Source organism: Sciurus carolinensis, chromosome 17 (genome assembly GCF_902686445.1).
Source record: "Sciurus carolinensis chromosome 17, mSciCar1.2, whole genome shotgun sequence".
NCBI classification, from domain to species: Eukaryota; Metazoa; Chordata; class Mammalia; order Rodentia; family Sciuridae; genus Sciurus; species Sciurus carolinensis.
The window spans coordinates 56,950,657-56,976,455 of NC_062229.1; the positions used below are offsets into that span (position 1 = coordinate 56,950,657).

Consider the following 25,799-nt stretch of genomic DNA (forward strand, 5'->3'; position numbering starts at 1 on the left):
TCTTTTATAGCACTGGAAACTGAACCTGAAGGCTTACGCATGCTAGGCAAGTGCCCTACCACTGAAGCACATGCCCAGCACTTTTAAAAATTTTATTTTGAGACAGGGTCTAGCAAAGTTTCCTAAGCTAGCCTCAAATTCGTGATCCTCCTGCCCCTGCCTCCTAAGTAGCTGGGATTATAGATATGTACGACTGTGCCCAGTCTAGCAATCTCATTTTTGAACCAAACATTTTTGGTCCATAACAGCAATTGAGTCTTATCACTTTAGGGTGAAGTACAGCAATCCTCTTGAACTTCAAAAAAAAAAAAAAAAACAAAAACAAAAAACATATATCTTTATTATAATTGGTAGAAAAATTATTATAATATTTATTATTTAAAAAGATGACTATATAAGACTTCTTGTAAGAAATAAGGCACGTATCATCTTCACATTGAATTTCTCTACCCTCTTTCATATTTTGCTTCCATTACATGTGGGCTAAAACAAGTTGACCTCATAGAGAAGCATTTTGGAAATGGGTATAATTTGTATGAAGAAGTTGATTTTTTTCCATTTCTTAACAAATAAATGTCAATTGACCTTTGATAGTAGAGTAATTCTGAACATCGTGTTCTACCAAAAATCTTTTCCAACTAAAGTTGAATACTTTACCCTAGATATGACTTTCTAAGCCTAAAGCACTCAAGAAAAAGATATTTTCACATTGAGTTTGCCACTTATCATTCATAATTTCTTAAGAATCATTAAGACAGACTTTAAAATGCATTAACTAATCACCAAAAATTAAAACTTCTAGAATAGTACTGACAGAACGTTTATACAGTCCAACAAGGCAGTCACTCCACAGATGGTTACTGAGTACTTGAAATGTTGCCATCACAAATAAGGGACTATAGTTTAATGTTACTCCATTTTAATTAATTTAAATGTAGTCACCTATGGCTAATAGCTAGTATACTAAACAGTGAAGTACCAGAAGTTCATTAAAAGAAACAAAACTTTTGCTGGGCACAATGGCACAAGCCTGTAATCCCAACAACTTGGGAGGTTGAGGCAGGAGGATCTCAAGTTCAAGCCCAGCTCCAGCAACTTAGTGAGACACTGTCTCAAAATTTAAAACAAAACAAAACAAAACAAAAAAAGAGCCAGGATGTAGTTCAGCAGTAAAGTGCCTCTGAGTTGAATCCCCAGTACCAAAAACAAACAAACAAAAAAAGTAACAAAATCTTTGAAAGTATAAACTTGACTATTCCTTAATCAGCATTTTTTTTAATTAAGGCATCAGTGACTATAATTTAAATGTTTTCTGGGCTAAACAAAACAGATCGAATATTGTTCATATGTAAATAAAGTGATAGAAAATGGCAAAAAGATGTTATTTTTTGTTGGCCTATTTTTTTCACACTGAAGTTCAGAAGATCCCTATCAAAGAGGAAGGACTATGGTGAGGTCTAGACTTTTGAGAACCACTTTTGTCTATATTTCTTAGCAGTTAAATTACTCATTTCATTTTTGGAAATAAAAAAATTAATAAAGCTAACATGTGAAAAAAGGATACAAATAATAATAGGAGTCCAAATTCTGCTTAAAAAATACATGTATGTAGAAAAATAACTGGAAGAAAATATGACAAATCTTAACAACATGGAGTTAGAGGTATTAAGTTTTCTTCCTTCTACTTTTCTATATTTTCCAAGTTTTCTAAAATGGGCACTTTTAAAAATTATTAATTTTTAATAATGAAAGAGGGTTGAGTAGTTAGGCAATATAGATACAAACTAAAAATATGATAAGTGAATCAAGCCCTAACAATCTCATTTTTGAACCAAGCATTTTTATATTCAGTGGGCTAGGGCAATCTGGACATCTTTGATAAGGTATGACTCGTTATTTCTGTATCTGATCATCAGTGATTTACTCCACAAAATGGAAAAGTGTTCTACCCCAAACACTTTCCTTTTGATCTGACTCAGAGAGTTCTAATTTTTTTTATCAATACTACCTTCTATAATCTTTTCAAATCAGATGATCTTTAGCTGAAGGATCATATCAATGAAACTGAAATAAAGACTTCAGCTTACCTGCCAGTCAGATATCCAACTGCAGAGGCAGCATAACAAGCCTACAAAGAAAGCACACTGGAACTTAATCAAGTATATTGGGATTCTCATACTCTAAGTATGAAAACAATTTATTACTAAATAGAACAGAATTTAAATGATAAAGAAGGAATTGGAAGACTTCTCATTTTAATGAGAAATGTGCTACCTGTAAATTTCAAATAATGGTTAGGTATCTAATCTCCAGTTTTTCAAGGAATTTGTCTTTATCATCTGTTATTTATAATATCCTTTTACAACTACTTACTTAAAACTGCTTAAATATCTTCAGGATCAATAGAAATGTCCTCTTTTTCTTATTACTAATACTGGCAATTTGTGTTTTCTTTCTTTTCATTTCTTGGGGGGGGGGTGCTGGGGATTTAAGTAAGGGGGCACTCTACCACTCAGCCCTTTTTATTTTGAGACAAGGTCTCCCTAAGTTGTGAAGGCTGGCCTTGAACTTGCAGTCCTCCTGCTTCAGCCTCCTGAGTACACCAACACACCCAACTGTGTTTTCCTTTTTTTATTCTTTATCAGTCTCATAAGGGGTTTATCAAATTTATTGATTCTTTATTTTTGTTTGGTACTAGGGATTAAACCCAAGAGTACTTCACCATCAAGCTACATCCTGCCCTTTTTATCTTTTATTTTGAAACAGCATCTCGCTAAGTTACTGAGGGCCTCTTTCAGTTGCTGAGGCTAGCCTCAAACTTGTGATCCTCCTGCCTCAGCCTTCTGAGTGCAGAGATTATAGGTGTGTGCCACTGTGTCTGGCTCCCCTTCATTCTACTACATAACTGTGGCAAGTTACTCTGTACTTTGGCTTCTTCATCTATAAAATACATGTAATTCAGTGCAATGCTGTGAGGACGAAATTAGGTAATCCATGTTAAACACCCAGAATAGTGCCTGTACACCATAAGCTCTAAGCAGTTAACTTTCTGACAATCTACCTGTCAGATGGTTAACTGACCAATGTGGCTTGGTTACTCTAAGGAAAGGATGAAATACAAGTAATAATCAACTACACCTTTCTCTTTAGCACAAACAAGCTCCTGAATGCCTTCTGAACCTATTCTCCTTTTCCTTCTGAATCATCCTGTCACTACCTTTAATTCAGGCACTAAGTCTTCCTTTGACTGCCATCAAGACTCAGGTTGCCTGACGGACATACGTGGTGGATGTCCCACACACATTTCAAACTCATATGTTCAAAATCAAATTTATCATCTCTACCCTCTAAATTGGCTCTTCCCTCTATATTCCCCATCTCAGTCAGTGGTATTATGATCCCATAGTCAAGCAAACCCCAAACCCTGGAATCACCTCCAGAAGAGCTTGCCCTCTCCTTCCTAGCTGGTGAATGCCTACTCATCCTTCAAGACAACTTAGATACCATCTTCTGTGGGAAGCTCTCCCTGAAGTCTTAAGTTTATCTGGGTACTCTTTCTCTGGGCTTCCATGGCACTTGAGATACACCTCTTAGTAGTTATCATATTATAATAAAATTGTCTGCATCTGTCTCTATAGCTATTTCACAAGTCCCTGAAGGACAGGAACCTTCATTCTTCTCTGTATCCAGTGCCCAACAAAGCACCTTAAATCTAAGGAACCCTCACCTAAGCTTTTAAGAACTGAAATAAAATGTCAAGCTGGAGTTTGTCTTCTGGCTTCTAACCTGGTCCTTACTGGTTTATTTATTTATTTCACAATGCTGTGGATTGAACCCAGGGCTTCCTGCATGCTAGGCAAGTATATTATCGCTGAGTAATACTACCAGTCCTGCTGTCCATACTGCATACCACCATGGATACAATTTTTCTAAAGAAAAATCCTAATTATGTCTCTCACTTGTTTAGAAAAACTTTTATAGTCTCTCTACTTGTCTACTGTAAAAAAAAAATAAAAGTCCAAACTCCTTTTCCAGTTAAGAGAAAATTCTTCACAACCTCCTTGGCCTACATACCTTCAAACTATCTTGATGTTCCACGAACAAACATTATCTCTACAGAAAACTTTTCCACTAGTAACCTACCCTGTGCTACTGGTTCACATAATGCACATCTATTGTGAGAGTTATTATACTAGATAAGTTTTTTCTGTATGTCTTGTTCTCAACGTCATAGATTGTCATCAACTTGAAGACTAAGTCTAAACCCAATTCTTTCTTTACATTCCTTCTCTCCTATTAGTTATATAGCATAGTTTCTAGCATGTAGTATACATCCAATATGTAAATTTCCTGTGTAAAAAGAAATCAGTGTCAGATATACTACTCCCAGAAGAACAGTAAAAAACAGATCCATTTAATGGGTTAAAAACTTCACCTTGTCATACAGATAAAAGCATAGAAGGCAATTCCAACAAAAGTGGATTCTTGACCTTTTCAGACAATATTGCTGAGAGAAGGGTGAGGCTGGACTTGCAGAGGAAGCACTGGAAGCGGGCTGACAAAATTTTTAAGCTTCCTTTCCCTGTTTCCAAATAAGCCTCTAAGAAACAAGGTGGCATACTGTGGAGGAAAGACTAGAATTTGGGATACCTGTGTTTCAATCCTGCTTTTACCATTTGGGGTAACCTTCACCCTGCCCTGACACCTATTATGTAACATGAGACTTGGCCCTCACTCATTCATTCCACAGGTACTTACTCTCTCAGCACCTCTAACACACCAGGCATGGCAATATAGATGTGTAGTGAAGAAATAACATCTCGGCCCTCCTGGAGCTCACAGGTCAATAGGAAAGTCAGACTTCATTCAGAAACTGTCCTTTCCAATGCTGACATTTAGACTTGGCTGATCACAATACAGTATGACCCAGGTCTTGGAGCTAGAATACCTGAATTCAAATCCTGGCTCTGCCATTACCCTCTAAATCACCTCACGCAAGATAACTTAATCTCCCTGGTCTTCTTTCTTATCTGTCAACTAAAATCAACAAACAGTCATAATAGTGACTGATACGTGCAAAGCACTTAAGAGTGGTAAACACTGGGTGTCTGCAACGAACAGCTGCTCCTATTATGGATTATTACCAATAATGCATCCGGCTACGTGAGTTCTTTACTCACAGCTTGCTCATTCCTCATTCCGATGTATCTGATGCCTAGCTCCTGGGCTGCAACAGCGATTTCGGTCACCGGGATGCCCACGACGCCAAACATGTACTCCACATTCTGCGGGCGGGAGAACAGGGAATAAACGCCCATGTCACTACATCCTTCCCTCCCTCTGGGGCACCAAAAGGAAATCCCTGTAAGATCCCACCCCCAGCGCTCCACGCTCTCCTCGTCCCCATGACAACGCCTGGGTCCCCAGCGGCCACCGTAGGAGCCTTTCACTCCAGAGGTGTCCCTCATACTTGCGTCTTCAGGGCCTGGGCGATGACTTTGGCACCAGACACCTGCTCCTCGCTTCTGTGTCTCCGCTCTGCCAAGTTACTTTCTGGCATCTTCCACCTAAAAGTTCAAAGCACTCTGGCAGTCGACAGCCAAGCTGACAGAGTCACCCGGCAAAACAAACCCAGAGTCTGTCGCACGCCACCGCTGGGACCGCACCTCTGACCGACCAAAGTCAGCCAACCGCTTCAAATAACGGGACGGAAGAGGCGGGGCTAAACTAGTCCGCTCCGGGCGAGGTGAGAATGTAAACAGCCCTCTCCCCGGCTCCTCCATTCGGCGGCGTAGGGTGTGAGAAGGAGGCGGGCCTAGCTGGAGGCCGCGGCCTATGCCGAGCAGGTAGAAAGGCAGCATCTTGGAGACCTCCCGCCCTCGTCCAAGACTCCTCCACGGTCCTGACCCTCTTCAGCACCGCGGAGGGTGAGTGGCGCATGCGCAAGTGGGGCGGAAGGCGGGCCGGGCGCCAAAGAGAAGGGGGCGTGGCGCAGCGCGCTCCGGGCCCCGCCCCCGCCCCCGCCCCCGCCCCGACCGTTCCAGTGGCCTCCGGCAGGCTGCTCTAAGGCTGCAGCGATGTGTGAGGTGGTCTGTGGCTCGTGTTGTCATGCTGCTAAATCCTCTGGTTTCATGACTTGTGCCTTTGCACTCCTCAAATCGTACTAATGCACCTTACTTAAATCCGCGAGCAGAGGGATACTCTATTCCGGTGTTATTGGTGACACCCGTCTTCCAAGCAGGAGAGAAAGTAACTGGCTCACACCAGTTTCTGGTCTCCTGCCCTTTGACCCTGGAACCTCGAGAAGTTCAACCCTTGCTCCTGACCCATTACTCTCTGTTTCTTTCTTTCCAAGAAATGCAGCTTTTCACAATTCTTCGATCAGTCCCTTCCCACAACCAGACCCTGCTCCTCAAAGTCTTTCAAAACACTTACAAATGGGAAAGATGCTTGCAGTGTGCAATTTCTAAGGCTATGCCCCAATCCTTAGACCACCTACTCAGTAACAAAGATAAACATTAAAAATAAATAGGTAATCTGCTTCAAAAGTTATAGGTAGAAGACAAGGAACCAGAATCAGGTAGTGAAATAAATAAGAAGCATTGAAAGTGAAAGGAATCTAGAGATTTTTCCCCCCTTTGGATACCAGGGATTGAACTCAGGGGCACCCAATCACTGAGCCACATCCCCAGTCCTATTTTGCATTTATTTTGAGAGGGATCTCTTTGAATTGCTTAGCACCTCACTTTTGCTGAGGCTGGGTTTGAACTCTTGATCCTCCTGCCTCAGTCTCCCAAGCCACTGGGATTACAGGTGTGCACCACCACACACTGTTTAAACCTAGAGATTTTCAAAGTGTAGCCCAGACCCTTCCAAAATGTCTTCTCTTTATTTCAACCCCTCTCTTCACCCCAAGCAATGGAGAGTGAAATGGTTGCCTCCCTGGATATGGGGTCCATCTAAGAGGGAGATTTCTTTGAAGTCTCAGGTTCATCTAAAAAGTTAATGCAGATTTTGCTTCTACTCCAGAATGTACCCATGTTTTAATATAAAATGGCATTTTGTTTAAGATTTAATAAGTACAATCAGATTTTTTGGGGGGGTACTAGGAATTGAACCCAGGGGCACATCCCTAGTCCTTTTTATATTTTATTTTTAGATAGGGTCTTGCTAAATTGCTGAGGCTGGCCTCTTTCTATCCTCCTGTCTCAGCTTCCTGAGCCTCTGGGATTACAGGTATGTGCCACTGTGCCTGACTTAAATATCAGATGAGGTTTTTTAAAAAATATTTTTAGTTGTAGATGGACACAATACCTTTATTTTATTTAATAATTTTTATGTGGTGCTGAGGATTGAACCCAGAACTTCACATGTGCTAGGCAAGTGCTCTACCACTGAGCTACAACCCCAGCCCTCAGATGAGTTTTGACAATTATGTATACCTATGCAACTATCACCCAAAATTAAAATGGCATTTTATACTGCTTTACTGGCAAATAAAACTGACATTCCAGAAGGATGCAAAACATTCTGTCTGTGCTCTGCATGGTCCTTGGCATAGTGACTCCTGCCTCTGTTTGAGAAATAGGGACTCCACTCCCCTTCATATGTGCTATAGTTTATATCAGTACTTGCATGACAGTCTCAACCCTCATTGCATCAGAATCACTTGGAAAGCTTTTTCAAAGTATGCTTGCTTGGGTCTTACCTCAGATCTCTGAATCAGCATTTTAGAACACTTTAGGCACCTGTATTTTTATAAGCTGCTGCCTGATTGTGTGTGTGTGTGTGTGTGTGTGTGTGTATGTGTGTTAGTAGGGAATGAAACCCAGGGGTGCTTTACTATTGAGCTACATCCCCAGCCCTTTGTTTTTTTTTTTTGTTTTGAGACACAGAGTTTCGCCATGTTGCTGAGGCTGGCCTCAAACTTGTAATCCTTCTGCCTCATATGGGATTACATGTGACACTATACCTGACCTACTACCTGATTTTGATTTACTTCCCAAATTAGGAACCACTAGCTCTGTACTCATGTTGGAGGCCATGAGCTAATAGTTAAATATATGATTGCCAAACTATTACCCAAATAATACTGTTGACAAACTTGGATATACAGATTCAAGGCTAAACCTATTTGATATTGACAGGACAAACTTCATAGATGGTTGTCAATTCCTGGGACCTTGTGTCTGCTTTCCTGTCAAAACAATCACTGACAGTATGAAATGCAGTGGGAACTGAACTCTGAGTTGAAACAAAACCCCTGAATTCAGATTAAGTTGTTTTGCAAAAGCATAAAAACTCAACTAGCTAGATCTGCCAGTTAGCAGAATTGTCATTGAGATAGTTCTTGCTTTCACCTTTACCCTTTTCAGTTCAGGGTGCAGCCTTCCACTATGCGCTGGCCTCCGATGATTCAGCAGACGTGGTGAGTCCTGCACCAGGATTCACAGGACCAAGGAGCAACTCCTTTTCAATCCAATTGTGGTTAAAAACCCCCAGGAACTGGAATTTATCCAAGGTCCTTTGTGGGAACTTTATAAACATTGAACATGTTCTTACTTTATTACTTATTACTTTTGTTGGTAGTAGGCATGGAACTTTGTTTATTGGGTGTTTTGTTTTTGTTTATTTATTGGTTTTGTTTTTTAATTTATTCATCAAAAAGGAATGAGCCTAACTTTTTTTAAAATAAAGACTAAATGATTGATAACATGCTCTTCAAAGAGCATCAAGCCTGCATAGTGATTATTTGAGGGTTCTAGGTCTGAGGTTATGAAAAGGAGCTGTTTGGCTGCTCTCTTCTACCTGGGTGAAGAGAATATCCAGGCAGTCTGGTAATTTAGTGAGGAGTTATAAATATAGTGTCAGGTGAAAACATACTCTGGGAAGACTGCAACTTCTACAGGCAGTGACTCCTTAGATCCCAAAATTGTGATAGTACATTTCAACTTCAGTAACCTAACAAGGACACTAAGAACCTTTGTGATTATTTTAAAGCATAACACTAGTTGGACCTGTAAGAAATATTCTCACAGACATGTTTTATCAAAATTGTGAAGTGTGTGGTTATCAAATGAAGAAATAAATTAGAGCCAGGTGTGGTGTCACACACCTGTAATCCTAGTGACTCAGGAACCTGAGGCAGGAGGATCACAGGTTCAAGGCCAGCCTGGTCAGCTAGCGAGACCCTGCCTCAAAATAAAAATTGCAACTGAATATCTTAAAAACAAATAAAGCTGGGGAGATAGCTCAGTTGGTAGAGTGCTTACCACATAAACACAAGGCCCTGAGTTCGATCCCCAGTACCGCAAAAAAAAAAAAAAAAAAAAAAAAAAAAGCCAGCAAAAAGAACAAAAAGAAAACCCATGTGACACATTATTTTTAAAAGCAACACCTAAAACTATACAAAGGAGATGTGCTATAGGAAATAAGTCAACAGAGACAGGACATAAAATAACGTCATAAAATGATTCTTTGAGTAAAACAGGTTCATTGATTTTCTTTGCCATTAAATTTATAGACTGCAAAGTATCAAGTCGTAAACCTGAAACAAAATCATTCAAAAACAACTTTACTGTGGAGCCATCAGGAAGCCCAACAATAACTAAATAATAAAAACTCCCAGTGCCTGTGTTACAGGTTGACAGGTTTTTCCCAGGTGCCCTCTGACCTAGAGAAAGGTTGGGTTTCGGTCCCTGTCCTGCACTGGCAAGCCCTTCACCTTTGCTCTGCATTTTATTGCCAGTGAGACCTGGGCCTGGAGCAGGGAGCATTATGGGACTAAGATGGGAGGAATGTTGTTTCCCTGTTTTAGCTTTGATCATCCATTATGCAGTTTGAGTTTTTTGGGGTTTTTTTTAGCGAATTTGGTATAGTTTGACATCAGCAGTAAACATCACTGACAAGAATGTTTATTTTGTGTAAAATACACCAGGCAATGGTGACAACTGCATGTAGTATTATGAGGACATAAGAGATTGATTTCAAATGACTTAGAAATCAAGATCTAGGATTCCTCTTGGTGAAGCATCTGTGGGAGTGACCCTCAGGGCAGGGGGACAGCTGTCACATATGGAACATGGTACCAGTGTCACCAGAACTGAAATATTTTCTGTTTTCATTTGTTTCTTCTAGGTAGCCATCAGCATTCATAACAGCCCCTTGCTACTTATTTATTTATTTATTTATACTGGAAAACGGACCCAGGGACACTCTACCTCTGAGCTACATCCCCCACTGTTCTGAATTTTTGACAGAGTCTCATTAAGTTGCCGAACCTGGCCTCCTGCTTCCATCTCCCAGGTAGATGGGATTATGGGTGTGCACTACCACACCTCGATTAGCTTCTTAAATTGTGGTTTATTGCCCGGCAGGTGCTACACACCTGTAATCCCAGCTACAACTGAGGCAAGAGGATCACAAGTGTGAGGCCATCCTGTCAACTTAGTGAGAGCCTGTTTCAGAATAAAATAAAAAGGACTGGGGATGTAGCTCAGTGGTAGAGCACTTGTATAAGGCCCTGGGCTTAATATCCCTAGTACCCACCCCCCAGAAGAAAACTATACCTATTGCTGTGTTTTGTTTTGTCTCTTCTGTGTCTGCAAAACAAAGAGTCATCCCTAGGGCAGACTCTCTCTAGTAAACTAGGTCTATCTCCAGGTGAATGACACCTTCATGATAAAGTGCTTAGGCCTGTGAACTTGTCTCTTCATCATAGCCTTTGAGTTCCTCTTCAGAACTTAGCTGTGATTTATTGTTGCATACATTTAACATTTATGACATCTTTCAGGCACATGAAAGAAACACATTGATAGACCCATACACCCAACCACTAGCTTAAGAAATACAATGTTACAAATAGAATGAGCCTCCTACCTGTCCCTCTCCCATTATATTGCCTTCCCTCTCATTGAATTTGGTGTTTATAATTCCCACAGTATCCTTTTTGCAAGGGAATGGACATTGTCTTGATCCATCTTCTGTTGCTGTACCTGACTACTTGAAACTGGGTAATTTATAAAGGAAAGAGGTTTATTTCCCCACGTGGTTCTTGAGGCTAGGAAATCTAAGAGGATGTTGCGAGCATCTGCTTGGCTACTTGTAAGGTCCTCATGGCAGAAGGACAGCAGATGCATGAGAAAGAGAGACAAGGGGGCAGAACCCCTGAGATAGTGAACCCATTTGTGAGAGAAAAGCATGAATCCATTCCTAGGGCCTCTACTCCGTGAGCAGGCACATCTTCCTGGGCCCTGCCATGGAATTATGGTTCCAGCATTTGCGTTTTAGGGAACATGCTTAAACTGTTACAGACATTTAGATCCTTTTTAGCTCTTCAGTATATAAACAGTGCTCTGAACATCCTTCTGAATCTCCTTGTGCACATGCGTGAGAATTTATATGTGTGTGTGTGTATACAGATGGGGAGTTCATTATCAACTTTATCAGAAAATGCTAAATTGGACTCCAAAGTCATTTATGAACTTATACCCCCACCATCTGTGTTTGAGAACCCTCTCCAAGTTCTCAGAATGGGAACTTTCAAAACTTTGCCAATCTGATGGATCTGAAATGACTTCTCATTTCCATTTTCCTGACTCCTAATGAGGTTAATTTTGTGTGTGTGTGTGTGTGTGTGTGTGTGTGTGTGTGTACACAGGCATGCAGGTTTATTCATCTATGAATTACTTTTTTATATTTTTTTTGCCCATTTCTTTATTGGATTATCTTTTTTCTCGATTTCTAGAGTTTTGTTTGTTTGTTTGTTTTTTGGTACCCAGGATTGAACTCAGGGGCACTCAACTGGATACATATCCAGGTAGAAAAAAATCTCACACACACACACACACACACACACACACACACATACACATACACATATACACGTAAAACGGGAGGTAATAATCCAGAGTTTTGTTTAGATTTTTCCATATAATACCGTATCAGCTAGTTTGCTGTGTAACTGACCACCCCAAAACTTAGTAGCTTAAAACAACTACCATAAACATATTCCTTATATTTATTTTATATTGAAGGCTCTTGCTGTTGCTTTTCTGTTCAGCTCTTGCTTGGCTGAAGTTTTTCATCATTATGTCTTTTTCAAGAAAAGCTAATGAGAATATTTGCTGAGTTCTTGCATTTTTCTTTTTCTTTTTTCCTTCTTCTTTTTTTTCTGGTTCTGGGGATTGAACCCAGGGCTTTGTGCCTGCTAGATGCGTGCTCTATGAACCTAGGGGTGCTTTACCACTGAGCCACATCCCCAGATCTTTTTATTTTTTATTTTGAGACAGAGTCTCACTAAGTTGCTTAAGGCCTCGCTAAATTGCTGAGACTGGTCTTGAACTTGCAATCCTCCTGCCTCAGCCTCCCTACTAGATGGGATTACAGTTATGTGTCAGCACTCCAGGATGAATGAAGGAAACCTATCCCAAAAGAACAGCTGGGTTCCCTGTAGGTGGAAAATTGAATGGCAGTAACCAAGAACTATTGGTTCACTGGGTATAGATAGAGTCTTTCCAGTTTGCAGATGGAAGAATTCTGGAGAAGATTGGCCCAGCACTGAAGAGGCTGTGTGAGACTGAGTTGCTAATAATTTAGATGTGGTTAAGGCGGGACACAGATTTTTGACTTGGCCAGACTTTAGTCAGGCTTGGCAACTGTTACCATTTTTTAAAGGCTTTTCTCCCACCAAGTGCAGTGGTGTACACCTATAATCCCCACGACTCAGGGGGTTGAGGCAGGAGGATCACAAGTTAGAGGCAAGCGTGGGCAACTGAGTGAGACCCTGTCTCAGAATAAAAAGGACAGGGAATTCACCTGAAGACGCTGTCAAATGTCTGCCTTGCTGTGAGTCTTGGTGGCATAGGGCAGTGGGACCTGTGTTAGAACCAGAATGCAGCTATAGCTGAGCTGGGACCTTTGCTGGGGGCATGGGTAGGCATATGCAATTGCTGATTTAACCAAACAGAAAAGAACAAAAATGCTCAGTGCCTCCAGGAAGAGGCAAGGTAGAGCTTCTAACCATTTCCCTACACATCTACCGTGCCTTGAGGGAGCTTCGTGAGTAGGTCTGGATGGGTCACTGTCACTCTCGATGGCGTTCTGCTCTCTAACCAAGCACCACTGGCCTCTTGCAGTATCTGTGTGTCCCCACCTCTTCCCACCATGCCTGTGTCAAGAGCATCCTAGGAAACTGACAGCGTCAGGATCCATCTACCTGCTTTTTCCTCTTTCTGTCTGGGTCATCTTCACTGGCCTCTCCCAAATGTATACTGCCTGCCCTGTGCACAGGAGGAGGTGGTCTTTGGCCTATTGTCTTGAGTGCTTGTGTTTTGTCAGCTTGTGTTGTTACTGTTGTTTCTTTCACACTTGCTACTATCACTCAGTGTTTTTAGACTAACCTGTTAAGGATTGTTCTTTCTATTTGGGGAACATGGTTCTCTGGCCCTATTACCCATTGGGTTGTTCTCCACTGCCTGCATCCTGGGCCTCTCCATCCCCATTTTTCACTCCTGAGTGCTGGCAGGTAAGAGCACAAGGTGATGGGACTGGATGAAGAGAGGTTGTATCCACCATGCATTTAATGAGCTTTTCTTTTCTCTTCTTTTTTGCACGCCTGTGTGAGCACATCTTCCCCGAAAAGTTTGCCGTGTGGCTCTCGGTCGCCATATTTTCCATGCACTGGTTGTGTTTCAGCCTTTAGGTCTGCGTTATCAAGAAGGTGCTTCGTCAGATGACTTTAATTTGAGTTAGTTCAACAAGGAAATGGAGGAAAATTAGAGGACTTTTAAAAACCCACTGAGGCTCACTTCAGAGAATTTGATGATGGTTTTGGGAAGCCATGGACATTGCAGAAGAGCAAAATACCTGGAAATGCCCCACCAATTCCTCTCTCCGAGGACATGTTGATAGAGAAGAAACCTCCATGTGTTCTTTCCTTAGTCCTAGTCACAGTCTCTGAGCAAGAGTTTAGGACTTACTTCCTCATGTCTCCTTTTTTTTTTTTAATTTTAAATTTTTAATTGTTTTAGATGTTGATGGACCTTTATTTTATTCATTTGTTTATATGTGGTGCTGAGAATCGAACCGAGTGCCTCACACATGCTAGGCAAGCGTTCTACCACTGAGCTACAACCCCAGCCCCTTCATATCTCCTTTTTGGACCTCTCAGGGTTTTCCTTAACTTTCCTGCAAACTCAGATATGCATTTGAAAGACATCTGTGTTATTTTTGCAGAATATGGCTAAAAGATTTTTCAGTGATCTATGATGCCATATTACACTGATTTTTTAAAATATATTTTCTTTTTTATTAGTTCTTTTTAGATATACATTACAGTAGACTGTATTTTGACGTCTTAAACATAAATGGAGTATAACTTTTTCTACCTAGGACCCCATTCTGCGGTTGTACATGATGTGCAGTTTCATTGGTCATGTGTTCATATATGAACTAGGAAAATTATGTCCGATTCATTCTGCTGTCTTTCCTGTTCCCAATCCCCCTCTTCTCTTCATTTCCCTTTGTCTAATCCAATGAATTTCTATTCTTCCATCCCCACCCCCTTATTGTGTGTTAGCATCCACATATCATAGAGAACATTTGGCCTTTGGTTTTGGGGGATTGGCTTATTTCACTTAGCACGATAGTCTCCAGTTCCATTCATTTACCAACAAATGCCATACTTTTGTTATTCTTTATGACTGAGTAATATTCCATTTTGTATATACTACATTTTCTTTATCCATTCATCTGTTGAAGGGCACCTAGGTTGGTTTCATAGCCTGCCTTATTTTTTAAAAATTAGGAACTCTGGTTAAACAAATGAGAACCAGTAACATCCTGGTTCTTCAATGATGCTCCTATCATGGCTAAGACAAGTACCCAGTTAACTGACCTGGGTCAAGTTTTTTGCAGGAAGTTTTCTCCTCTTGTGTGAGTACTTGAATACTTTCTTTGCTACTCATTTTCACTGAATATGGTAAAAACACTGAAATCTGCCTAAATTTCTTCAACCCTCTTGGAGAGACACCTGGAAAATAAAGGTGTAGTTTCTGACCTGCATTTTTCCTTGACATGAGAGTCAATGTATGGGATACCCATGCCTTTGTCCTCCAGTCCATTGATTGTCCAGTTGGGACCCAGGCAAGGAGCATCACCATCAGCATCACTGGGAAACTTGTTAGAAAATGCAGATTCTCGGGTTGTACCCCAGACCTACCGAGTCAGAAATTCGGGGCATGAGGTGTAGAGGTCTATGTGTTGAAGGCCCTCAGGTGACTCTGGTGATACACTAGCACTTGAGAATCGCTGCTCTACTCATCTGGAATCTCCCTCAGAAGTGGTACCTTGGTGATTCTATTTATTTCTCCCACATCGAATATTCCACAGTGGTCTTTGAAGGTTTGAACAATAAATTGCCCGAGTTCTTCAAGATGTGCTAGGAGGGCTGAACCAGAGGCCAGGAGACCAGGTTCCTGGTCACATTCTCACATGAAAATAGAATTTTGCCATCTGCTTTCACAGTTTGTGTGTGGCAGGAAGATAAAAAGAAATAACTGGTAAAAGTTATAAAATAACTGGTAAAAGTTATAAAAAGAAATAAAATGGTTTACATTGCATGTAAGATGCAACGTGGCATTGCTAACAAACTTCTTCACTAGAGATTATTTAACTCAGTCAAATATCCCCCAAGCAAGACTGTATGTCACCCACTAGATGGGCAGCATCACTTTTTAAATCCAATCACACCCTATGGACTGCACAACTTAAGAAATTGCAATGAATTTAGAATTTGTGAATAGGGAAGCTTGTAGTTGGGAATATAGTGAATTTAAAAAGCTCACATGGAACCCAAATCTTGGAAAAATCAGATGCTTTCTGGTTTCCTTTTTTTGCTGTAAAAGAAATAGATGAATGATTAGAAATGAGAAGGAAAAGGAAAGTAGGGAAAATAACTGATCCATTAACTGCTTAAGAATTGCTCTACTCTTGTGATTCTTTGGTACCAGGGATGCTTAACCAACTAAGCCACATCCCCAGCCCTTTTTTGCTTTTTACTGGAGACAGGGTCTCACCGAGTTGCTTAGGGCCTCACTAAGTTGCTGAGGCTGACTTTGAACTCATGATTGCCTGCCTCAGCCTCCCCAGTTGCTGGGAATATAGGCATGTACCTCAGAGCACAGCCTGCTATCATCATCTTAAGATCAAATACCTACTTGGGTTTGTGATACTTAATTGGCCCACAGGTGGCAGTAGCAAACCTGTTGAATCAGTCTGGGTTGGGGTTCTTTCTGTCCATACAAAGTGAAATAGACTCTAAGACTATTATGCAAACACCATGTCTTACATAAAACAACTCAGCATTTCAGGAAGACTTTTTGTTTGTTTGTTTGTTTGTTTGAGGTACTGGGGATTGAACTCAGGGTTATTCTACCTATGAGCTGCATACACAGCCCTTTTCATCTTTTATTTTAAGACAAGGTCTCACTAAGTTGCTGAAGCTATGCAGTTTGCAATCCTCCTGCCTCGGCCTCCTGAGTTGTCAGGATTACAGTCCACTGCCCAATCTCAGGAAGACTTTGGTGTATTGGGGGTAGAATCCAGGGCCTCACATACACTAGGCAAGTGTTCTACCACTGAACTACATCCCTAGCCCACAAAGCAGTTTTATTTGATTTAAATTGTGAAGATAATTTCCCATTTGAGGAAAAGAAGTATGGCATTTAGGTTAACATGTCCTTTTATTGCTCATTTAGTTAAGATAAATTATTCTAGACAGCAGAGCAGAAATTGGCCTTCATCAAAGGCATAGTGCAAAGTTATTTCTATACATCATCCTCCTTTTTGAAGATAATAACTGTAATTTTTTTTTTAAGTGAAAACACAATTTACCAGTTCGACCCTGAGGCTCTGTAATTTACTTACTGTTCCTTGTGTGCTCAGCCTGGGATTTTGACATCTTCGTCAGTTACCACTCACCAGTGTTCACATTTGACCTTTCCAACTACCGATGTCCAAAGTCTCACTGGTGGGTTGCCATGGCCCTCTCATCTCTCAGCCACAACCGTTAATTCAGAAACTGGGCAAGCAGGAGCAATGGGGGATGAAGAAAAGACAGACACACATAGAGAAAAAGTTGGGGCCAGGTGGGCAGACAAGGCCTGATGAGACTTGACTGACACGGGAGCTAGTTCAGCACATTTATTATACAGGTTTCATCATCAAAAAGTTATCCGTGGGAAAGTTTCAGCAATGCAGGCGACCTGAAGGACGCAGGACTGGCAAGACATTAGGATCATCTTGTTATACTCAGAATTCTCTATCTCTGGGAGTTGGTGACTGAACTCAAGGTCTGACTGATGACTCTGAGCCTTTGCACAGAGTTTCCTTGGGAGTGTGTCACCATAGCAACTGGTCCATCTTGATTACACCTTTTCACAGGCAGTTCCCAGTGCAACACAGTCATGAGAAAGTCAGACCATGGTCTGAACAAAGCTGTCCAAGCTGAAACTGTTCAGGGGCCAGTCACGGACAAGGTCACGGCCAGCATTCTTGGATGGAAAAACCAGAGAACAAGAGGCAGTTGTAAGACTTTCGGGGAAATAAAAGATCTCTTATTTCTGTATACTAAGATTATGGAAATTAGGTGGAGATGAATATTATTTCTACTCCTTATATAAAAGATGAGGAAATCACAAAATTTATAAGAATGGTTTTAAAAGTATTTGGAACTTTGTAGTGTTTTCTTGGCATTGTGTCAGTACACATAGAAACTTAGACTCCGCGGATTCCTGACATCTCAGCATCTCCCTCAGGGTTCATTCCTTCTGGTGTGACATTTCCTCTGCTGATTTTCCTCACCTCCCTTTCCAATCATGGGACCGTTATTCTCCCTGGCAAGTGAAGAGTGACAAGATCTTCTATTACAAAGATCAACAGGTCCAAATATAATTTGTAAATATGTATATCTGCCTCCAAAATTATCTTATTAAGAATGACTTAAGGGCTGGGGAGATAGCTCAGCTGGTAGAGTGCTTGCCTCACAAGCACAAGGCCCTGAGTTCGATCCCCAGTACCGCAAAAAAAAAAAAAAAAAAAAAGAATGATTTAATAATTCTTCCATTTTATTGCAGAAGACACTATTGTAACAGCATGGCTAGGAAGGAAACAGCTAATTATCAAGGTGAATCATTTAGCAATCTGGGAAAATAAACCCCTTGTGTAGAAAAGTATCTAGTGATTGACAAGTTACCAGATATCCACAAAATAGATTTCTACATCATTTCAACTTTGATTTTTTTTCTCCTAGTCTATAGTCATACTACTCTGAATGTGCTTGAGCTCATCCGATTTCTTGTCTCCTAGATCAAAAGAACCTCCCTGTTCAGGACTGGCATTGGGGAAACACTTTCCCTTATGAACTGAGTTGCTCACCTAAAGATACCACTCCAGCATCTCCCCCACCCCATCAATCACTTCTGTCACCAGACTCTTCCTATTGCTTGTTGCAGGGCCCTTGGCTTTTACTCTGCATGAAATGGAGAGTCACTGGCAGATTGTGAGTGCAGAGGGCTGAAGTGATTGGTTCCTCTAAAGAGACCAGGCTAGAGAGGACAGCAGTTGGGCAGGGAGGTATTAGGAGAATGGTGGGTGGCAGTTATTTCTCTCTCTGTGATTCCATTTGGCATCACTGCCCACCTCATTTCCTTGGCCCCCACCACCCTGCTCACTTTGTGGCATCAGGCCCTCTGCCTAGAATGCTCCTTCTCCAGATGCCTGCATGCCTTCTTCTTATCTTCTTCAGGTGTTTGCTCAGATATCACCATCTCATTGAGGCCACCCATACTGTTGAAAATTGCACCCTCCCCTCCCACCCATGAGCTCTCCCTTCTTCACTCCCTTGACTTCTCCTTTGCACTGATCAATATCTGGCATGTAAGTATTTATTTATCTGATTATGCCTGACCTCCCCATCTGTGCAGACTGCGAGCTTCATGAGGGATCTTATCCACTGTCATACTGTTACTGGTGGCACAAGATCCCACCCAGGTAGGAACAGCCTAGGCCATTACGCTCTCCACTCCAGAAATATTCAGAGTTAATTTGGTAGGAAAATAGGTTTTATTCAAATCCAACTTTGAAGGAAGATGAAAAGAAACTTCATTGTTTCAACTGTTCCATCTCTGAAAAGCTTTGAGACCAGAAAAGATTTCAAGAGAGGAAGGGGTACATTAGGACAAAGACAGGCATCCCACAGATTCTACCTCCTTCTTAGTTCCAAAAGGAATGTCACAGGCATTTCACTGATTCTTGGAGTCTCATTGTCATACCCAAAGGAGCCGAACTTCCTGGGGCCACTATCTGCATCTTCCTAATTTCAGGAGGTTGGGGAGCAGAGGCTTCCAAATTCAGTTTGGTTCAACACCTAAAGCTGAGCCTGGCTCAAGTGGGTGTTTGTGGGTGTCTGATGCAAACTTTGACCCTGCTATTTTCTGGCAGTGGGGTTCAGGGCACCTCACGAGCCAAGAGAACAGAGCATACGCACAGGGAATAAGCACATTGTCGCCTCAATTGTTCATCTGTACAGGTCCCCCTACAGTTCAGTCTCCCACCTCAGAGGCCCTTCAATGAAAGAGATTATGTTCTGCTGCCTGACCAGGCATATGTACCTGTAGTTCACCTTTTCTCTAGCGTCCCAGCCCCAACCAACTCTGAAGATGGGGCACTTGGATTTCAAAAAGATCTGTCTCTGTCACAGGAAAGCAGGGAGCTGAAACTCCAAACCTTGGTTCTTCTCTTCTGATGAAAGAAAATTTAAAGTCAGACACCAAAAACTATGTAGGAGAACTTTGTTGTTAAAGTGAAAGTGAGATAAAAGTAAAAGCAAAGGAAGGCTCAAGCAGAGAGTGGGCTGTCTCCAAGCAAGAGGATGACAAAGGAGACAATGCTATCTCTAAATTTATTACTGTTTGATGTTTCTCAAGAGAGCTGGGGACCACCTTCTGCACTCTTTGCCGATGTTCAGTTCCTCCTTCACAGAGGCAATAGAGTTTTTGACCTTAGTTGGTCCTCTCCGGAACTGTCATGGGAGCCATTCTGTTTAGGGGGGCTTCATCTACAAGTCAATCCCATGTTAATGTGGGCTCTGGGATCAGTAGCTGTTCAGAAGTTATCTTAGTGCACCTGTACTACTGAAGGAATCTTCCTTCCTGGACAAAAGGAGACACCTATAGCCATAATTCTTAGAGTCACACCAACCTCCATGGACTTTATCAATAGTTAATCCCATTAATCCTTTTAACGTATTTTCTAATTAGCTCCTTTACTTATGTTTATTTTCTACAAATCAACTACCACCCTTTCCTTTCTCAGAAAGTAGTTTAAAGATGACCCTAAAGTAATTTAAAGAATCCTTGTGACCTTGCCATTCATTTCTCTGCTCATTCCTAGCTACTACCCACCTCCCCCACTCTGCCTATGTGTATTGTCATGAGCTAGCACCTGACAACCACGTGACAAGTGTCTGGGGGCTGCCGCAGCCCTTTTAGTCCTGCTGATAGGTAACAGACATGAATGGAGGGAACATGAGGTTAAGGGGATAATCCTATAAACTGGGCCTACTGTGATGACCCCCACTTGCCTTCTTTTAAAAAGCAACTTACCTTTGTCCATGCCTAGCTTAAGTGAATAGGATCTGGTATATTCCTTAGCAAATAACCTGTTATCTGCAGGATAACAAAAGCTCCTCCCTGCCGATAAGAATACAAGTTACCCTGAAAGAGGGATTTTTGTGATCTTTATGCAGACCAAATTCGGGAACTCAGGGAGATAATGATATTAGAAGCAAGGCCCCTAATCATACAATCTGTAAGAACAAGTTCAAATTGTAACTGGTCAGCCTGGGCCAAAGTGACCCATGGTTGCCTTGGAATTTTAGCATTCTGCCCTCTGTTGGGTAAGACCATGTGCAGTGGGACTTGGGTATATTTCTGATGCAATCCTGCTGTCAATCAAAAGTCAAGAGGTTGGCCTGGGCAGGTCTCTCTGGAAACTTCCCTGGGACCCTCAATAAAACTGGAGGGCAGAAGGCATGCACCATCCCTGTCCTCTCTGAGGGAACCCACTGTCTCCCATGAGAGTGTCTCCTTTTTCCCTTGTCCTCACCTTTCTAAAAAACTCATGCCTGCTGTTTCTGAAATCTTTCTGGTGTGATTGCAAGGACCGGACCACAATAGCTACCTCAGCTCTGTGGTGGGCCCTTGCTCTGTAACACTGCCATTTTAAAACTAAACACCCCCTTCTGCTGCCTGATGAGCCCTTTAAAGTCTTTGCCCCAGCCTGGTGTGGTTTTTCCCAAAACCCTGTGTATGATTCTATTGCCAAATACAGAGGGGAAACCAGTCTTTGCAGCTTTGGTTGAAATATCTCCTGGTTCACCAGTTTGTGAGACAGACTGAAATTAAAGGGAACTTCCTGGAAAGTTGTTTCTGTGTATCCTGTGTTTCCTCATACTGAGAACAAAGGCAAATGGGCTGCCCCATGCCACCTGCATGGCCTGCAGGATACCAGGAAGGCTGAGAGTGGAGATCGCCCCCTACCCAGCCTGACTCCACTAACACCAGTCTCCGTCCCACTGGCTAAACTAAATCTGCATATGTATATGTCCCACTTTGCAGCCTCTTCCCTTAGAAAAGATTTCTGTCCTTCAGTTTTTCTGAAAATAGAAATTTGAAACATTAAAGTGCCTTCCATCTTCCGTCAAAGCTGGCTTTGAATAAAACCTATTTTTTAAAAATTATTGGTTCATAGTGGGATTCATTACGTATCCGTACACACACAACATAATTTGGGCAATTTCATTCCCCAGTATCTCCTCTTTCCCTCACCTCTTCTCTCCCCTGACCCCCCTTCCTCTACTGGTTTCCCTTCTATTTTCATGAGATTCCTCCCTTTTTTCTCTTGAGCTTCCACATATGAGAAAAAACACCCATTTTCCTGCAGGTTTGGGTCTGAGTATTTGTGGAGTACAGTGATTATAGTTTTGCCCGGTGACATTTAGGGAAAGCAAACTGTTATCCCTGAATAAAAATTTATTGTCATTATTCATTCTCTTCTGCTATTATGGGGGCGCAACTTAAGAACAGACCGATCACCACTGAGAAGTCCAGATTTGAGAGTCTTTATTAAGCCAGCCGGCTGACTGTCTCACACAATGCCCCCAAAATGGCTATTGGGAGAACAGCCCCGACCATAAGGTTGTAGGGGTTCTTATACCAAAAATCACATCAATCATAAGTGTCTGTTGCTATGATTCAAAATTACAAACTAACATCATGAGATCATCAACAGAGGGGGAAGTGGGTCAAAATGACCCTTACCTAGGTACCAACTAAAGAATGGTTACTAACATCCACACAATCACCATTCACATGGTACATTGTTTAGGAGCAATAGGAATCAAAAGTGAGCAATTTTTCATTACATAGGAATTGTCATTTTGTATTGCTAAACATGTCACGCTAAGTAACTGATGATGGGTACAGAGGCAGGGTGTTCCCATGGGAGAAACTTATTTCTTACCTAACATGGAGTCTCAGAGCAAAATGGAGTCTGTTTAGTCATTTCCCTTAGAGTCTGGCCTATAACATTCTCATGGAGTCAGATCTGTCAGCCCATCACACTGCCTCATTGAACTTGCCAGCATTCAAGCATGAATACCTGGTTAAATCTACATAACCTCATATTAGTTTGTTCCTACACAGATGAGTGCCACATACAGCTTTCCTACCAGGCTCCTTCTGTAAATAATATAGATCTTATTTTCTCAAAATAGAAAGAAATACAGTATCTTGCTGGTTCCACAGTTTACTTGTTTTGCAGGATTATAAGTTTCTTAGACTTAAATGATCTGTGTCCCTGAATCTTTGGTACAGAGCTCTCAGTTGAGAAAAGAAGGCCCCTCTCCACCCCAGGAACTTCTGATGTGCCACCACCAGGGACTGACCAGTCTCAGTTTTCACACATCTTAGCCAGTGATGTAGATCACTGACTTATACTTTGGGAATACTGTCAATATGACTTTGAAGAGGTACTTTTGGGGTCAGAAAACATGAACCAATCACAATTCAGAGTCCCTAGGGACGCCCAGCCACAGTGACTGGGTGAGAGGCAACCACAAGAGATAGTCGTGGAGTGGGAAGGGTCAGCTGCAGACCCACTGAGAAGTAGCAGGGAGCTCTGAAGGTGGAGAGCACCGTGGTCAGTGGCGCGCACCTCTGTGGTGAGGAGTGAGACCCGTGGTTCATGGTCTACTGAGGGCTCTAGTCTGAAGGCAGGTTGCATACTTCCCTCATCTGCCCTGCGCCAGTGCAGAACTCAGTGGTTTGTTTATTTCCCCCATTCTCCAGTGCTTTGAGGAAAAGGCTTGAACCACATCCCCAGGTGCACAGACTTGGGGGCCCCTGGAGCAAGCACCCCCTGTGTGGCCCACATATTGGAGCAAGAAGCACGTAATAAAGAACGCCTCTGGAGTGAGCACAACTCTGCCACATACCATTACCCAGCCTACTCTGCAGAAACGCAGGACAGGGCTCAGCCTATGCATAACATAGGAGCAAAGAGGAATCATAACAGGCCCAGCTGTGACTCTCCCTGCTCCCTGCACATGGAAAATTCCGATGTTTCAGGACCTAGAAAGAAGATGGACTTGTTTTTCTTTCCTTCTTATTTTCCTTTTCCTTATCTAATCCTAATATGCTTTTTTTTTTTTTTTTTTTCTTTGTTTGTTTGAGACAGGGTCTCACTAAGTTGCTTAGGGCTTCACTATGTTGCTGAGGCTGGCCTTGAATTTATAATCCTCCTGCCTCAGCCTCCCAGTTTGCTGGGATTACAGGCATGCACACCATGCCTGCTTTCTTTTATTATTTAATTGAACTTTTAAAAAGAATCTTCACATTCTTTCCCTCCTCTTTCTTGTTTTCTTTTCCTTAAAAAAAAAAAAAATTCCTGCTTCTTTCTTTTTCCCCTTTCCCTGCCTCCTACTTTAAAAAAATTTTTATTAGTACTATTTTTTCCTTTATTAAATTTTAACTTTTTAGTTTATTCATTACTTTTGTCATTTTCTCTCATTATTGGTGATGCAGTAGTTGGTTTTAGTTGGTTTTTACCATATTTCTACATCTGGTTTGTCTTTGTGTTGTCATTGTTAGTACAGTTTGTTTTCTCCTCTCTGGTCCTGGGGATAGAGCCCTAAGAAAGCGACTACTAACTAAGAAGACTCTCATGTAAAAGTGAAGGAGATATTCATCCCAACAGATGTTCAAATCTCAACATCGAAACACAAGAAATGTGGAAATAAAGCAACATGACTCTTCCAACGTTCATAACTCTTCAGTAATTGAATCCAAAGATATTGAAATAGATGAAATGCTGTACTAAGAATTCAAAAGAGTGATTTTTAAAATGATCAATGACTTCAAGGGGACTACAAATAAACAACTGAGTGGATAAAGAAAAACAATACAGAATACAAAAGAGTAATACCATAGAGATTCTGAAAAATGAATCAAGATAAATCATGGAAATGAATAGCTCAATAAGTCAAATAAAAATCTCCACTGAAAGCATCACCAATAAACTAGATCAACCAGAAGAAAATACCAGAACTTGAAGACAAAACTGATGAATTATCATATTCAGGCAGTAATAAAGAAAAAGAAGAAATTATGAACAGAATATTCAAGACTTATGGACCAAAATTAAGAGAACAAACCTACAAATAATTGGTTTAGATGTAGGAGCCAGAGTATAGGTGGAAGGCATAGAAAAACTGTTTAGTGAAATCATAGCAGAAAATTTCCCAAACCTTGAGGGAGATATGAATATCCAGGTACAGGAGGCATTTGGAACCCTGAATAGACATAACTAGAAAAGAACCTCTCCATGATATTATAAACTACCCTAGGTATAGGACAAAGAATATTGAAAACTGTAAAAGAAGTGCCAAGTCACTTACAAAGTCAAACACATCAGAATAACAGCAGATTTCTCAGCAGAAACTAAAGGCCAGGAGGACATGGTATGATGTATTTCAAACCCTGAAATAAATAATCTAGATTACTATAACCAGCAAATTTTCCTTCAGAATTTAAGATGAAATAAAGACCTTCCAAGATATGCATTAACTGAAGAAATTCATGACCACTAAAACCATCATTACAGAAAATACTTAAAGGAATCCTACATTCAAAAGAAGAAGCAAGACAAACACAATCAACAAGCACATGGAAAAAAATAAGTCACTGGAAGAGTAGGCAAGCAAATGAGAATTAGGAGAGAGTTGAAGATAATTAATGCAGTAAAAATTGAGCCTCTAAGATGAATAAAGGAGAAAGAAATGAACAGAGATCATTCAAAACAAAAATAAAAAATTTTTAAATGGCATGAACAGGTACATATCTTTCAAAAGTAACCCTGGATGTGCATGTTCTGAATTCTCCAATGAAAAGACATAGACTGGGGATATAACTCTGTTAGACTGAGGATATAGCTCCGTTGGTAGAGTGATTGTCTCACATGCACAAGGCCCTGGGTTCAATCCCCAGCACCACCACCACCAAAAAAAAAAAAAAAAAAAAAAAAAAAAAAAAAGACATAGACTAACATATTAGAAACAGGACCCACCTATTTTCTGTCTGCAAGAAACTCACCTCACTGGCAAAGACATACCTAGACTGAAAGTAATACAAATGCTCCTCAAAGTATTTCATACAATATAAAGGGAAGAAACTCTTCCAAAC

At 41.2% G+C, this 25,799-nt stretch overlaps 2 protein-coding genes across 8 annotated transcripts in view; one reads left to right on the plus strand and one right to left on the minus strand.

Annotated features, from left to right (window-relative positions):
- Hacl1 (2-hydroxyacyl-CoA lyase 1) overlaps positions 1 to 5,921 on the minus strand; it is a 40,027-nt gene extending 34,106 nt beyond the window's left edge. For 2 of the 3 annotated variants that reach the window (XM_047531018.1, XM_047531017.1), the window contains exons 1-3: positions 5,471 to 5,921; positions 5,181 to 5,285; positions 2,088 to 2,128 (exon numbers count right to left, since the gene is read on the minus strand). In XM_047531018.1, coding sequence (XP_047386974.1) covers positions 2,088 to 2,128; positions 5,181 to 5,285; positions 5,471 to 5,560 — 236 coding nt within the window. In that variant the 5' untranslated portion in view covers positions 5,561 to 5,921. Of the gene's footprint in view, positions 1 to 2,087; positions 2,129 to 5,180; positions 5,286 to 5,470 lie in introns of those variants that run through there. The other variant, XM_047531019.1, reaches the window with a different exon arrangement.
- Btd (biotinidase) overlaps positions 5,462 to 25,799 on the plus strand; it is a 33,750-nt gene continuing 13,412 nt past the window's right edge. Inside the window, exon 1 of one of the 5 annotated variants that reach the window (XM_047531024.1) lies at positions 5,462 to 5,927. The gene's annotated coding sequence lies outside the window, so the exon portion shown is untranslated. The remainder of the gene's footprint in view (positions 5,928 to 25,799) is intronic. The other 4 variants (XM_047531023.1, XM_047531022.1, XM_047531021.1 and 1 more) reach the window with 4 other exon arrangements.